Genomic DNA, 17,259 nt, shown 5'->3' on the forward strand with positions numbered 1-17,259 from the left:
TACCAGAAGGCTAAAATGCAATAGTTGGAGGACCACCTCTCCCCATATCAAAATAGAAAGAGACCCAATAAATGTGTAGGAAGTTCACTGCTCATACTAATTCTGTGCCATATAGTAGTCTCACTTCCATGTGGAAAAATGGCTACCCTTCAGACAAGCCCATGGACACTATGGTCCTCCTTCCTAGAGAATGGCCTTTGCATCTTACAACATGGGCAACAACTAGGTAAAGGCATAGTAGTAGTTAGGACAATTGGTGCATTCTAATTGTGAAGAAATGGCATGTAGAAGTTAATCCATGCTGGTGGAAACCAGACTGTACCCAATTCGTATAGAGTCCTAAAGCATATTACTAGTAAAAAGATTAAGAAATGTTTTGAATACGGATAGCTTCAGAACTTACCAACATCACAGATGCTGCATCTAATGCTAAGTGAGGTCTATATACAGGGATAATTAACTGCTTTTAAAGGTAAATGTGGGGGAAATTAGAGATCTGATGTGGATGAGCAGTAGCAAGAGAAACATAAGTCAGTTTCGCCACTGAATTTCAGGGTGAGTATATGTAACAAATTAAAGAGATGGCTGTATCAAAATAAAGCTACCACAGATCCTTTTGAAAATGAGAGGAACTTAGGGAACTACTCAAACATGTTAGTATGAGAAAGTTCCACAGTAGACTGCTACATGAAGTAGATGAGGATCCAGGACACTTAGACGGGTGCACAAAGACACAAAGAAGAGAAATAAAAGTTCTATCATCAAGCAACTACTGTGGGTAATTATAAGCCAGACCAGACAACGGATGGAGGGACTTCGCTGCTGTACTAATTGGACAAATTGAGCCTTACCTTCCTAGGGTAATTTGGACTTTAGGAAATTGGCTCTAATGTTGTGTCAAAATAAAACCTAAAGCAGGAGTACTTGGGCAAGATCAGGAAACATCCAAGGAGAGACCATCGGTCTGCTACAAATTCTATTTAGCGAGCGATTTCCCTGTTAATGGACAGATCTGGTGTTCCTCAAATATGATCGATACTGAACGGTAGCTATTCTCCTACGTAGAACTCTGGAATATAGACCTTATAACAATTCCACAACAGGTTAGTGTGAGCTCATTAGAACTGTTACTATTAGAGAACACAAGCAAGCATACTAAAGCTGGCCGTCAAAATGCATCAAGAGAAATCTGTGGGACTACTCCAGACCTTGAAACAAGATAAAGCTTGAGCCAGCCTATAAAGCAACTAATGCTCAACATGGTCCTTATGTGTCAAAGTTGGAAGATGTTACCACCTTGTAATATGTGAAGCTGGCTAGCCTCCTGGCGAGATTAGTCACATGGAAAGATTATACTACAGTGGCACTTCAGGATTAGATAAAATATATTGTGATGTTTGCTTTGATTGTGTGATTACATGTGTTTAAGAACTATTAAGTTGTAAACCCGCTGCAAGCAATGGGTTGTTATAATAAGTATGATTAGAGTTGATAGTGATAAGAAGTAAGTGTAGGCAATAATAAAATACTTAGGAATAAGAGCTAGTAACGAAGTATTTGCAGGAGAGAGAAGAAAAGCAGTAAGTTGTATAGGATAGTAATGCAGCTATTTAGGGTGGAAAGCCATGGTATAGAGTTAGTTACTAAGCAGGTTTATGAACAAAGCCCTGTTTTTATCATATGCAAATCAGCCAAACCTTAGTCGTTGATATTGATAGAAATAGCTGGTTGGCGATCGACACAGTTCATGCACTTAAAAGCTCAATTAGAGGGAGATATATTACTTAACTTGGCAGTCCACCTATTGGATACCTCTGATTGGAATCCTGGATTTCTCCTCCAGGAGAATGGAGAGAATGGCTGGTCCTTTATTTAAACTAGCCCTTTTCTGGATCTTCTTGAGACTAACACGAAAGCCAATTCTTGCATAGCACGGAGGGGTAGAGAGGGAGACAGTCTCGTCATTCTGAGACAAGCTTAAAGGTATAAAAACCGAGGGAGATAGGTTGGAGATGGCAATGAATTGGGAAGCATTAGTCTTTGTCCTTTTGTGTTTTGGCTAATGTGCATGAGAGGTTGCGACTACATAATTGTATCCTTGTGTGATGGTTACTGCCAGTTACTTTAAGTAAGAATTGAATATTGTTCTTGTTACTAAGCCACACCATTTTATTGCTATGTGCTTTAACAGATTTTAACTAATAAACTTTCATTCACAAATCAAAGAACTTGTGTTCATCTTAAATTACCTGGTGGTGAATCTGGAGGTCCCAAACGAGCATAAAAGAACCCCACATGGCAGAAGATGGAGTACACTCAGAGACAGTATTGTACCAGGAGTTGAAAGTTCTGCTTCTGGCTTTGTCAGATATTCCTGAACAAATCTCTGAAATATAGTCCTTTCTTGTTTGTAAAATGAGTTATAATAACTTTTCTGCCTACCTTCAATGGTAATAAGGAAGAAATACAGTGATAAAGTTTCCAAAGACTTTGGTATGATATATCTGACAATGGGACAATATATGAAATCAGGACTTTTTAGGAATATCTGAAAAATATCTATATGACAATACCCGGCAGTCTATGTGACATGTAAAGATTATCCAATAGTTTTACACCTGTTTTCTAAGAGATTAGAGCTTTCTTATTTTACTCCATGTTAAAGTTATAGTTTGGAATCTGCTTTTGTTTAATTCTTCTGAGCTCTTTTTTTTTTTTTAACCACCTAGTTACATTCTTTTTGGGAGTCCACTCCAGTGTTAGTTGGAATAGTAATGAGGAAACACCAACAATGAAAAAGCCTTCCAGGAAATAGTAAATTATATTCCATTTAAGGCCTAAGATTTTGTTCCTGAGCGGGTTATGTAACTCTGAACGCTATTAACCCACTATTACTCAACTCGATTTTTACAGGGATTTTTTTACATCAAAATTGACTATTGTGTTCTTTTTTTTTTAAAGATTTTATTTATTTATTAGACAGAGACAGAGACAGCCAGCGAGAGAGGGAACACAAGCAGGGAGTGGGAGAGGAAGAAGCCAGGCTCATAGCAGAGGAGCCTGATGTGGGGCTCAATCCCATAACTCCGGGATCACGCCCTGAGCCGAAGGCAGACGCTTAACCACTGTGCCACCCAGGCGCCCCTATTGTGTTCTTTTTTAAAGACTTTATTTATTTATTTGAGAGAGAGAGCAAGTGACAGAGAAAAAGCCAGCACGAGCGGTGGGGGGAGGGGCTGGGGGAGAGAGAGAAGCAGACTGCCTGCTGAGCAGGGAGCGGGACATGGGGCTGGATCCTAGGACCCCGGGAACATGACCTGAGCTGAAGGCATATGCTTAACCAACTAAGCCACCCAGGCACCCCAACTATTGTGTTCTTGTACTGAAAGCCTTATCTCAATAGACAAGAGGTATTGAGCCATTGTATTGGGTATGTAATTATTTTTTCAAAGACCCTATTCCTCCAGTCCATATTTAAAATTTTTCTTCTGCCTCTATAACCCTTAGCTCACAAGCCAGTCAACCAACCAACCAACCAACCAAACAACCAAACAACCAAAAAAACATAGAAAAAAATAACCCCTATTTCCTTTAGTTATTGGCAGTTTTTTGTATTGACAGATGCAACTATCCATCAGCCTTAAATGTCACATCTCTTCAGGATAATAAAGTATCTTTGGAGGTGATCTCCATTATACCTCGAAGGATGGAACTGCATTTTAGCAAGGTAAGGAAAACCACTGAATTCTCTACCCCTTGCCACAATTTCATCTTAAAAACCTTAGTAAAAAGCTAAGAGCATCTCAAGAGGGATTTTCGAGTTTAACATAAGTGTTCATGTAAAGTGGACTAGGGAGCCACAGTTATGAAACGTGACCTTAGTGTTCCAGATTCCTTTAATCAAAGATGCTATTAACACTAATAATTCATTTCCAAAAGCATCCAGACCAGGAGGCCTCCATGATTACTGACCATGGCCCAATATGTAGGGTGGGTTCATTTGTTATGTGTTCTCAATAGAAGTTCTTCAGATCACTTACGTTGCTTGTAATTATATGTTCACTACTGTGATCATTTACTTAATGTCCCCAACTAGCTTGTAAGATTCATGAAGGCAGGGTCAGTGCCTGTTTTTTTGTATCCCAAACACCTGGAACAGTGCTGAATAAGCATTTTTTTGAAAGACTGAGTACTTTCCCATCAACAAATCAGATGGTCAGTATTTTTCCCTACTTATCTGTCTATAAAGAAAATATGCAGAGGCTGTTAATGCCTTGGATAAATGAGCCTCACTGTTTTTTTGAGGCCTGTTGAACCATTCAATTGTGAGAAAGGATGAAGTGGTAGAAAAAATGTTGACTCTCCCTCTGCTGCACTGGACCCTGGAGGGCTTAAGATTTCCTGAAAGCAGAGAAAACCGCAGCTTACCTCTTTCTGGTGGTATTTGATTGCCACCTTCAGCTTGGCCAGGTCATGGTACTTCTGAGGGTCAAGCTCTTCACTGTGGTCATCTCGATGGTTGAGGATGATTTCCAATTCCCTGGAGCTCCGAGCTTGGTCCAGCAGGTCTTTGGCAAAGAGCTTGCATTGCTGGGAGAGCTCCTCATACTCGGCCTTGAACTCATTCTCCACCTTGCTGAGCTCCTTGAGCTCCCAGCCCAGACGGAAGGCAGTTAGGATGGGGTCCTCGCTTGACAAGGCAATGAGTGAGGGGCTTGCTAGAGCTTTATAGATGTTCAGCCGGGAGCGGGAGTGACGCAGGCTGTCCACCTCTGAACTGGACACACACTCCACGCAGTTGCAGCGGATCTGGTGGGGCCGTGGGATAGTGACCCGTTTTTGGACAAGCAATTTGATGATCTCGTAGTTGTTGGTGTGGGCAGCCAGCATGATGGGAGTGATGTCTGGTGTGAACTCAGAGAACTGGGTATCCATCATCAGGGTGGGGACCTAAATATAATAAAATAAAATCATAAAGGGCATGATTAAGGCTAGGAGATAAAGCGAGCATAGGGCCCATCCAGTGTTAGTGATTCCGGAATTGGAGTCACTGTTGTCTTGTCAGTTCCCCTCATTGCCATAGCTATTTGTGGAATACTTGCCATATGCCAGGCACACATGACTTTATGTGTATTCACTCATTTAATACCCATGATTTTGTGAGGTAAATATTCTCCCCAAATGAAGAAGCTGAGGCACACAGAAGTTAGAGAACATACTCAAGGTTACATAGTTTTCAGTAACTGAGCCAAGATTCAAACCCAGGCAATAGGACTCTAGAGCTTGGTTCTGAAAATTACGCGACCACGATATGCTCAATTCTGTCTGAGGCATGATGGGGGATATAGAGAAGTAAGGGGCATTTTCCCTAACCTTCTAGAGCTTAGTTGGGTGGATCAGACTTACATAAAATTGGTAAGAAGGAGTACATAGTAGCAGGTGTTCAGTTCCAAATGAGCAGTAGAGACTGCAGGAATGTTTGAAAGGCTAAAGACAACCAGTAATTTTAAAGACCATGCCACTAAATCAAGCCCCAGAGGCTGAAGAAAAGATAATCTCAAGTGGTTCCATTGATTTTGTGTGTATATAGGACTTCAGGTGACCAAAAACCAAAGCCAGATAGTGTTCCTCCAACTTCTTGTAGGTACCAGCAAGGTAGAGAGAATCTATTATTGTCAGAAAAAAGTGCTCTGTAAATGAAAACCTCTTGGCTTGGGTGAGGGTTACCAATAGCAAAAGGGACCTTTGATAACATCATTCTGTCCATGATGTAACGCTTGGTGTAAATAGCAGCTATTGGAGTAAGGTCTGGAATTGTTTGGGTATTCAGGAGCATTTTTAGGTGAGTTTGCAGAACCTGATCAATGAATAAAAAAGTCTTTTGACTTAAAATATGTGTTTTTGGACCCAGTCTGTTCTCAGTGTGATAGGGAAATGGAGGCAGCTCTATACCCACAGAAGAGTCTCAGTGTGGTAGGATCTAGAGCTAAGGAATAAGGAAGACTGGAATAGAGGAGGCTTCATGGAGGGGTGGAGCTGAATATTGAAAGCATGGATAGGATTCCAGGAAATTGTGAAATATTGATCTTAATACACTTCAAAGAAAACACTTCCAAGTACTCATTGGAATTGGAGAGAACAAAACATGGAAAACTGAGATTCTCACGGAATAGACAAATACTGTTTTACTCGGTAGTTTCTCTTTACTCTTAAAAAATGTTTTTGAAAACATTGCAGTTGCTGATGAACAAAGGGGTGTGTTACAGTTTTTCATCATCTTTGCCTCCTTCTCACCTTGGATGAAGGATTCACAAACAGCAAAGTGACCAGAAAACAGGAAGTGGGAGAGGGGTAGAGGAAAAGGAGGGGGACAAGTTTGTAAGAAATCTCTTTCCTTCGCGAAGTGGTTGCATCAGCCTCTGAATAGTTGAGAACTGGATGCACATTGGTCATCAGTTATTTGGATGGAGCAGCAAGAAGGCATTGTTAAACATTTAGAGGAAGAAGCTACAAAAAAGACAGCAGTAAGTGAGCAACTGGCTCATAAAGTAAATTGGACACAGGGAAGAAGAATCTTAGAAATTAACATAAGCCTACAGGCTAAGGAAGAAGTAGGTCTGAGTGGGCCCAGTAATAAACATAAACACAACAACCGACATAAAGCCTTGAGTTTGGGGAGATGGTAAGTGAGCCATGTGTCACAGTCTGCCCAGGAAGAAAGGAGCTTAGGTCTGGAAATCTGCCCCTTCCCGGTGGACAGAAGCATTTCTCAATCTCTGCTATGATCCAGAGGCAGGAGGTGGAAGGTGGAAGGAGGATAGCCTGTAGCACCGGATTCCCTGGGTTAGATTGGAGGAATGCATCCTCCTTACCATGGTGCTCTTCCTGTCCTCTCTCTACCCCCACTTCCTTGTTCTTTCTACTTTTCTTACTCTTTCTTCTTTCTCTCCCACTATGCCAATGCTGACAAGCCTGTACAAGACAGACAATGGTACATGTGACTATTGCTTAGCCCCACTTGTGTCATGGAACTGAAAGGTTGCTGTCTATGCTTAGAACGTGAAATGCTTTCTGGAGCCATCTGATCCCATTGTCTTTGACGTGGTGCTCAACAAGGAGTCTCTGATTCTCTATTTGACTGAGTATGTGACACAAGAGAGGAAATCTTTTTAAAAGAAAACTGATCTACAATGACCAACCATGTCTTCCTACCCTGTAGTCAACCTTATTCACAAGTTGCCATACCCATCTCATTTATTGCTCTCTGGGTATATAGCCTTGTGGGATCCCCCTTGTGTGGGGGGGATCTCCCCATTTCTCTGCCAATGAAGGGCCATTGTGAGGCCTGGCTTCTTCAATAGCTCCTCCTCTTAACTTGATCCTACCCCTTACTGACCACCCAGATGTTGTAGGCACTAGTTACATCCAAGGTCTCACTTTTCTGATGCTGCCCCCTTATATTTTTCTTTAATTACTTCACATACACATTTCTTGCTTCATCAATAAGGTTGTGAGTCTAAGACAGAGCTGTCTTAGACCACTTTTGTTTTCCCTCTAGCATCTAGTACAGGGTTAGACACATGACAGGCACTGGGTAAATAAATGAATACATACATACATACATAAAAAGGTTTTCTATTCTCAAATTAAGAAAATGATTCATTTACAAACCTGGCTGGCTCCCATAACCTGAGTCAATGTGAGATCATTTCCTTGGGTCTTTCCTTCTCATGTCCATCTGAGAAGTAGTAGACCTTCTCAGACTAAGGAGGGTTAGCAAATGGGCTTTATAGGGAATATCCTGAGGACCCCCCAAGCTAGGATAGTCCCTGCCTGCTATTTTCACAATTCCGGTGTTTTAACGTGGAGGCTCTGCCCCAGAGTCCCTCTCTGCTGCTTCTTTTCTTATCCTGCTGCCTTTTCCTTTCTAGGGAAGGGACCCTGGGCTATCATCAGGGCAGCCATGGTAAAGAGAGATTCTATAATGAGGGTGAGAGATTTCTGATAATACTCAAGACTTTGTGATACGGTCTGCAACAGGAGCCAAACAGGTTGTAGGTAACAGAAATGAAGGCTACATGTGGGTGCATATGCGTAATTTGGATGAGTGGATGATAGGGACTAGTGAGCTGTAGAGCACATGCCCTCTCAAAGGGGGGTATTTACTGCTCCACTCCTTGTCGTTATAAAATTGTTATAAGCATGCATAAAGGCCCAATGTTGTAAGTGCTCAAGAGAAGTCAGAAATATGGATTTTGTGGTAGAATTCCTTATTTTGTTGTCAAATAATGTCCTTTTTGAAACAAGTATAATGGGCAGACAATATCCTGTTAGTTTCTGGTGTACATCACAGGGATTTGATATTTTGAAACCTGATAAAAATGATCCCCATGGTAAGTATAGTTACCATACCTCACCATTGAAAGTTATTACCATATTATGGACTGTATTCCCTATGCTGTGTACATTACATTCCCATGCTTTGTTTTCTAACTGTAAGTTTGTGCCTCTTAATCCCATTCAGGGTAGAATTTCTTAAAGTTTTAAATGTTAGCTAAAAAAGCTAAAGATAGTGTGTGGTCCCAACAGGATACATATACGAGGCAATTTAGGCTTGAGTGAATCTTTGAGCTAGCATATCACTTATGAAATGAAGGAGGGGTAGGAGAGGAAGCTGGGCATTTAGGCAGGGGCCAGATGATGAAAGGCTTCATATGTTAAGGAATTTAATGTTACAGATTGGCCATGGGGACCTACTGAAGAGTAGGGGTTTTTTTTGTTTGTTTCTTTTTTTTAGAGAGGGAGGGAGAGAGGGGGCAAATGGAGAGAGAGAGAGAGAATCTTAAGCAGGCTCCGTTCCCAGCTAGGAGACTGACTTGGGGCTCAATCTCACAACCTGGAGATCATGACCTGAGCTGAAACCAAGAGTCGGAGGCTTAACCAATGGAGTCACCCAAGGACCCCTAACTGAAGAGTTTTAATCAAGGAGAGTGGCATAATTGAACAAGTGCTTTACAAAGATCAGTTTGGGCCAAGACTGGGGAAAGGGCAGTGTTAAATATGCTGGTAAATGTTTATTAAGAAGCTCTCCATAAAAAAAAAATCTTGATTTGTAATGTTTGCCAGTTTCTGTGGTGTAAGTATTCCCATTGTGGCAAATTTCAAGCCACCAATATGACATTATAGAACCCAGAGTTGGGAAGCGATGTGTACAACCAGCTCTCACTGCCCAGTGTAAGCCAGCTCCAGCCTATCTCTGGACGAGCTTCAGGAAGATGAGACTAGTTAAAACATCTCATTAGTCCTGGTGAAGAGATGGTGGATCTTAAACTAGACAGTAATTCTAGAGATAGACAGGAGAGAGCAGATTTAAGACATTCACTGGATGTGTCAGGTAGTACTGGAGGGAGAAGAAATCAAGGATGTTGCATGCTTGGTTGAACAATGGTGTCATTAATCAAGATAGTTGATACAGGAGGAAGAGCAGGTTTGGCGTTTAAACAAGTTCAATTTTGAACACGTTGAATTTGAAGTACGTACTGGAACAGTAGCCGGAAGTTGTATAACTCTGGTATGAATCTTGAAGGAAAGGTCAAGGCTGAAAATACAGATGTGAGAGTCTTCAGCCTATAAGAGTGGTTGAAACCAAGGGAGTAAACAGAATCTGCCTCAGCCTGCCCCAGCTCCCCTGCAGCTCTGCCTGCTGATCTACCGGAAAGACTAGGCCCAGTCCATTTCCAGAGCAAGGGAAGCTTGAGGTAGGACGTGCTCAGTAGCCCGTCTCAGCCTCCTCCATTCCAAATTCCAATCACAGGGCCCTGCGTTAGGGCGCTCTTTTTTCTGTTAGTTTCTTAATCCTAGCTTCTTCCCCACTTGTGCCCTCATTTGTCAAACAAGATTTCTCCCTGGATCTTAATCTGAGTTTTATGTAACTGGTTTAATAGTCCAGGTTTTGTATATTTTCTGGATTATCCGTGCTTTCATTGTCTTTGAGCTATTTTACAAGGCTGTGAATTGTCATGCAAATATTTCTTGTTAGGTGAATTGCAATTGATCATTGCCTTAAGCATCTGTTTGTAAATTTCTTTGCATCTATTTGTAAATTTTTTTTCAGCATTCCTGATGGCCTATATCAGGGATCAGTAAACCTTTTCCTTAAAAGGCCAGATGGTAAATAGGTTAGGCTTTGTGAGCCTTACAACTCTGTGCTTGCGGCAGGAAAACAGCCACGGGCAAGATGGAAGTGATGGGTGTGGCTGTACAGCATAATGTTTCATTTACAAAAAACGGGTGAGAGGCGGAATTTGGTTTGCAGGCAGTAGTTTACAGACAGACCCCTGGCCTCCCGGATCCCTCAGTAATTAATGAATTTAATAAATTCTTTGACACTTGTTTACTTTAAATTTGTATAAGGATCATGGTTTAACCTTTTTTAAAAAAATTATCCTTTAACAGGCATTTTGTGTTCAGGTTGAGGTCAGGTGGAAAATTCCATTTTATTCTTATCAAGTTTTGTCTTTTTTGAACTCCAAAATTATACTGAATGATCTTGCGCTTCCCATAAAAAATTATTATTTTTAAAAGGAAAGAGAGGGAGGAGAAGGAAATCAACACACCAAGAAATTAGATTTCGTTCACATTATCTACAACTGTATTTCTAAAGAAACCTGGCATAAACTGACTTGATTGAGTTTTTAAAATTTGCAATGATGTAGGCTTAGGGCAAAGCTACTAAAGAAGTTACCTTGCCCCCCTCTTCCTGGGGCTTTGCATTCAGACAATAATGACTTTGCACCTGGTTCTGCCCTAGGTCTCCCTGTTGAAAAGCTGGCATTATATTCTAGGATCCTTTGGATTAATGAGCACAGAACAGAGTCGCTAGGCTCAGAGCTCATCACATAAAATGCAGTACAGTGAACAGAGTGAGCTGAAGTCAGCTTCTGTATATTTTCACCTAAATTCCATTGCCAGAGGATACAGAGGAATAGATAATGTTCCACCTTCCCCACTCGCAGGACTGGCTGGAGCTTTTGCAAAGTTATTGTACTCAAGGGGCCCAAATGATACATTCATTTCCATTAACCTCATCACTGGGCATAATCTGCTAATTGGAATTTTTCTGAACCCTATTGTTACCAGCCTTAGGCAGGTGCCCTTGCTGGAGTTTATCACAAGCTTCTGAAATTAAACCCCCCATTTGTAATTAATGGGGAGACCCTTATCAGGAGCTACCACATTCATACCCACAATGTTGTCTGGTCATAGGCCAAACCTCTCCAACTGGCGTTTCCTCATGCAGCTGGCCTGAGAGCATCATGCTGGAAACAGATCTCCCATCTTGTGCCTGGATTTAGTGAAACTGCAATACTTCTTTTGCTATCTGCTGGATCCCCTCCTCCCCCGCCCCTAACATGCCAGGTAAAATCAACTTTCAATCTTTTCTGCAGTCCAGGGGACTGCTGGAAATGAAATTTCATTTCTCTGTATTACTCAAAAAATGAAGAACACCAGCATCTAATCATGTCACATTACCAGCTGCCCACTCTGCCTTACCTGTAAGGTCAGTTAGCTGGTAGGGGTGATAATACATGAGCTACTTTGGAGCAGCCATTGGCATCAGATGGGAAATAATCTGTTTCCCAGAGTCTGATAAAAAACAGAACTTTCAGAATTAAGATTTGCTAGATCATCTCCGCTGATTTCAAGGCCAAAGTATATATAATCCAGGTTGGCAGATGAAAATGGACAAAACTTATTTGGGGGCAATGTTACAGAACCCACGTGGTATTTTTAAAAAGTCAATATTGATATGTAAAAATCAATAACGTATATAACAATGGCCAACATTAGCCTGATTAACATAGGATAAAAATAATACTAATGGCTACTGGTTACCAAACCCTTTCCATATACCAGGTGATGTGGGAAACAAAGGCAAAAGAAAAATTCATTTCCTTACTACTTACAGCCCATTGACAAGGCCTTGGAACAGGCCAAGTGATCTTTCTCTGGGAGCTCGGCTGCCTGGATGTTGACATTTTGTTGAGAGCAAAGGGCAATCTTGGCTTAACATTGTCCCAACCCCCAGGATCCTGTGTGTCTACTTTAAACAGATAGACATTCCTTTGGAAACTTCCTTTATCTCTGCCCTCCAAGAAGTATGTTGGCATCCTCCTCCAAGCATGTGGCCCACTGATGTACATCTGAAGGGCCTCATGACTGAGGTTTCACTAAACGGTAATAAATGACCTTTTCCTATCACTAGCTAGCCCTCCCAGGGTCCTGGAAACCTTTGTTTCCAAAATACCTTGGAGAGTTGTGCTGTCCCTAACCCCTTCCCAACTTAAAATATATAGTCAGTCACCTGGCACAACCCCAGCGCAGCTCTTTCCGTCCATGGGTCCTGTTCCTCTGCTTTAAGAAAACCACCTTTTTGCACCAAAGACATCTCAAGAATTCTTTCCTGAACCCTTACATTTCCACGTCACCAGGCACCATGCTGCATCTCATTTAGTCCTCACCGTGGTTCTATGTTGTAGGCGTAGTGATTATTCCCATTCACACCTGAGGAAACTCAGGCTTAGAGAAGGTAAGTGCCTGTCTAAGGTCATATAGCTAGGAAGTAGAGTCACCAGCACTTGAACCCAGAGAGTTTGGCTCCGAAGTCTATACTGTTAATCACTATACTATTTCACCTCCAACCACCAAAAGACCAAGTAGTTGATTTTATTACATCAATAAACAAATCTGTAACAATCCTAACATTGAATATTCAGATGTCTCATAAGTATATATTATAGGTTTTATTGGGTATTAATTGACTTCATTGACTAATGTTCTAATTTGAACCCAGATAAACATAATGTAGCATTGCTCAAGGTTTGGAAGCCTGTAAAACCATTCTCTATTTCTCATTAGATGGGGGCTCTTAATTTTTCAAAAAGGCAAGAGCTAAGTCTATGAGAAAATACATATGGCTAACTCCATAGGTGGTGAGAGTTTATAATTTTAGGTTTCTAGGTGGAGGAAACCTAGAAAGGCATTTTTTTCAAATCTAGGTGGTCACAAAATGTAAATGAATCATTCTGTACACTTTCCTTTCCAAAATACGAGTATAATGAATGATGGGGGTCATTGACTCCAAAAGTAAGGCACACCTTTGGATAGATATTAGAAATGAAGGAGGAAGTAAAAGAAGCCAAGATAGGAAAGGCATATGCTGTGGGTGGCTTTTGGGGAGCTAGCCCTTTGTGAAGGCATTCTGTGCACAGTTAAGATATGCCATTTCCCAGGAAAACAGTGAAGATGATGCAATGAGTCAAAAATAAGTAAATCAGAAGATGTAGGTTATTATGGAGATGGAAAAAATGTCGGAAGTGAAGGGCTGGTCATTGTGTCTCTAAGACCGCAAAGATGAATGGAGCCCCAATCTGCCAATGTGAGTGTAGTTAGTTTGGCATATAGCCCTATGGTGGAGCTTGATACAAATATCTCTTTAGGAAAGCCACTGTTCTTGGTTCATTTTTTAATAGGTCACAGGTAATTTTTAAATTTTTCTTGTAGATTGCTTTACTGGGAAGAGGATGCTGCCAAGCTGATTTAGAGTTTTCCATGTCATTATCTATCACATGACCAGTGTGAGTTTGGGTAGCATGGTAATGGTTTTTGGACAGAGCTGAGAGCACAGATGCAGAAACCTTAGTGATCCACCCAAGGCAGAGGACCATGTGAAGGGAACAAGATTGACATGAACTATATCATAGGATTCGATACAAATTACCATTGATTATTTTCCATTTTTCCAGTGGGTACTGATCTTTTAAAAAAAAATTTTAGGGGCACCTGGGTGGCTCAGTGGGTTAAACATCTGCCTTTGGCTCAGGTCATGATCCCAGGGTCCTGGGATCGAGCCCCACATTGGGCTCCTTGCTGTTTCTCCCTCTCCCTCTGCTGCTTCCCCTGATTGTTCTCTCTTGCTCTCTCTGTCAAATAAATAAAATCTTAAAATTTGTTTTTAATTTTTGATTTTTTTTAGAAGTGGGAGGGACAGAGGGAGAGAGAATCTTAAACAGGCTACATGTCTAGTGCAGAGCCTGACATGGGGCTCAATTTCACGACCTGAGATCATGATCTGAGCCAAAATCAAGAGTCAGACACTTGACTGACTGAACCACCCAGGCGCCCCCAGTGGGTACTGATCTTGATAGAACCACATTTGCCAGGAAAACAAAATCAGAGTGAGCCAAAACAGAGTCTTTCATGCAAAAAAAGAAAAAGGAGCCAATAATTTCTATTTCATTTTAAGTGGTTCACAGCCATACACTTGAAAATTATGTTCATTGCCATACAACTGAAAATTGGTAGGTATGACCAGGATTGCCAGTTTAGGCCTAGAAGAGCTTGGGGTCATAAAAGCTAAGCTCAGTTGGTTCTCAGAGTGTGTAACAAAGTTATGAAAGGGTAATTCTCTCCATTACTCTCAAAAGCAGTGTGGAATAAGGCTGGATAAAGAAAAGGACCTCATGCCGGTTTATAGTGGGTAAGAGACCTTTGAAAAAGGTATAAAGAAAACAAGGCCAGAAATCTAGAAGCCAAATTCATGTTAAATATTATCGAAAGTATTCCTTCTGCCAATAATGATTTTCATCTCATGCTCTATGCACATGCCAAATGGTGTTTTGTTTTAAAGTTGTTCAGTTCATATGCAGGCATCAGACTGAGCGGTTGTATAATTGAAGGACAAGGCTTGAGAGAGAGATTTTGTCACATTCATGAAGCAATTATTGTTCCCACATTCATGCTTCTCTTAGTTATTCACACCCGAGACAAGCCAGGCAGCTGGTGCTAGCCCCCAGAGGTAGAATACTACTGCTCAACAGCTACTTTAAATGTGGGGATAGGTCCTGAGCAGGTGTAAATTTCTCTTTACATGACTATCCTCAGTCTTTTTAGCAAATGCGACATCATAAGGTCATCAATTCTCTTCCATCTAGTGGTAAAATATCTGCAGGGTTGAATTTTGCATATCTGGCCCTGAGGATTGCTGTTACATGGAGGCATTTGGTATATAGTTAGACAAAGTGCAGTGAAGGGTAGGGGACGATTATATAGTATAGTTTAGAGATTCCCTAACCTCAGAGTTAGAAGAAAAATGGGTTTATAATCTAAATCATCCAGTTTGGTTTTCTTTTCTTTTGTTTTAATGCTTTTTTATTATATTATGTTAGTCACCATACAGTACATCCCTGGTTTTTGATGTAAAGTTCGATGATTCATTATTGCGTAAAACACCCAGTGCACCATGCAATACGTGCCCTCCTTACTACCCAACACCAGCCTATCCCATTCCCCCACCACCCTCCCCTCTGAAGTCTGCAGTTTGTTTCTCAGAGTCCATAGTCTCTCATGCTTCATTCCCCCTTCTGATTACCCCCCCTTTATTTATCCCTTTCTTCTTCTACCGATCTTCCTAGTTCTTATGTTCCATAGATGAGAGAAACCATATGATAATTGTCTTTTTCCCCTTGACTTATTTCACTTAGCATTATCTCCTCCAGTGCCGTCCATGTTGCAGCGAATGTTGATCACCTTCCCATAGCACACTACTATTATTCTATTATCCAAAGTAGCACCGAAAAGGATTCAGAGCCCATGCCTCTCATGGCACCAGCACAGTCAGTACCCTTGGTTATCATACAAACGGAAACTCCATGAGTTACGGATGTTCCAGGCAAACACGAGATAAACCTACAATGACTGCCATATGTGGCAGGAAATGTGTTATGTCTGGCGTTGCTGGAGGCACCCTGGGGAATTTTGTAGTTAGGTTCTTTCTTCTTGAACTCCCCACCTGGGATGTCTAAGTGGCTTCTCTCAGAAACACCCATACAATAAGGAGCCCCTCCCTCTGTAGCAGGACTTGGCTGAGGTTGGGAAGATTTTAAGAAAAGAAGCTTGAGCCTGGATAATGCCAAGAAGCTTAGGTCCACCTAGAACAGGCATCTCGGCTAAACTCATTTCAAGTATATATATTTTTTGTGTGGCTACTGGGTGGCTCAGTTGGTTAAGCATCTGACTTCGGCTCAGGTCATGGTCACAGGATCCTTGGGTCAAGCCCTGTGTCAGGCTCCCTGCTCAGTGGGGAACCTGCTACTCCCTTGCCCCCTCCCTTCCCTCTGTTCATCCTCTCCCTCTTCCCCTCCCCTCACTCATGCTCTTTCTCTCAAATAAATAAATAAAATCTTTAAAAAAATTCTTAATATTTTTTTCTTCTTTAGCAGAAACACAAGATTCAAAATCTCTGATGGTGGGGCTCCTGGGTGGCTCAGTGGGTTAAGTGGCTACCTTAGGCTCAGGTCATGATCCCAGGGTTCTGGGATCAAGCACTGCATTGGCATTGGGCATTGGGCTCCCTGCTCCCTGGGGAGTCTGCTTCTCCCTCTTCCTCTCCCTCTGTCCCTCCCCTTGCTCATATATGCATGCATGCTCCTTCTCTCTCTCTCAAATAAATAAATAAAATATTTTTTAAAAAGTCTCTGATGGCTATGGCAGCATACATCATGAGAAACAGTTGATTTTTTAGTACACAATGGCCAGAATTAAATTACAGAGTCATAATAATAAATGGGTCATATTTTTAAAAGTATGTAACTTTTGGTTGATAGGAAAAGCAGCTTAGATCATTGTACGACTGAACTTAATGCCCATAATGTTGACACCATCAGTCTCGAGCAAGTTCTTTCCAAACACAGTCTTTGACAAGCAAAGGTTTACTAATATCCATATAATGTACTGCATTTACTCATATATTTTCCCTCTATTGAATTTTGAGAGGAAAAACTCAAGACAAATGTCGCCCCCACCATAATTTCTTCCTCTCTCTGACATGACTTTTAATTTTATTGCTTTGGACTGGCAGCTGCATGGTCAATAGTGCCTTCTCAAGCAGAATGCCTTTTATTCGAGTCAGAACAGACCAAGTGTTAAAGGAAAGGGGCAGGATCTTGGCTGCCTCTGGTTGCAGACGGGAGAAGGGGGAGTTACTTTGGGCTTCTAACCTCAGAGCTACTGTTTCTCCTGTCTCATGCCTGTCTTTCTCCCATGCACTCCCAGGCTACAGGAGCAGGTTGCTGTCTTCTCAGAGAAAGGTAAGCTAGGTGCTGATCATTGCCGAATTAGGAAGACATCAGCTGCCTTGTCCTTACTTCCCTGAAGTCAGACATGCCCCAGATCTGAAGCATGGAAAGGCAAAGACATTTC

General features: G+C 41.5%; 1 protein-coding gene across 1 annotated transcript in view; it reads right to left on the reverse strand.

Moving 5' to 3' along the window:
• TRPC5 (transient receptor potential cation channel subfamily C member 5) overlaps nt 1-17,259 on the reverse strand; it is a 249,344-nt gene that overhangs the window by 88,859 nt on the left and 143,226 nt on the right. Inside the window, exon 5 of the mRNA XM_034649039.1 lies at nt 4,429-4,950. Coding sequence (XP_034504930.1) covers nt 4,429-4,950 — 522 coding nt within the window. The remainder of the gene's footprint in view (nt 1-4,428; nt 4,951-17,259) is intronic.

This window comes from Ailuropoda melanoleuca, chromosome X (assembly GCF_002007445.2).
Source record: "Ailuropoda melanoleuca isolate Jingjing chromosome X, ASM200744v2, whole genome shotgun sequence".
In the NCBI taxonomy this organism is placed as follows: domain Eukaryota; kingdom Metazoa; phylum Chordata; class Mammalia; order Carnivora; family Ursidae; genus Ailuropoda; species Ailuropoda melanoleuca.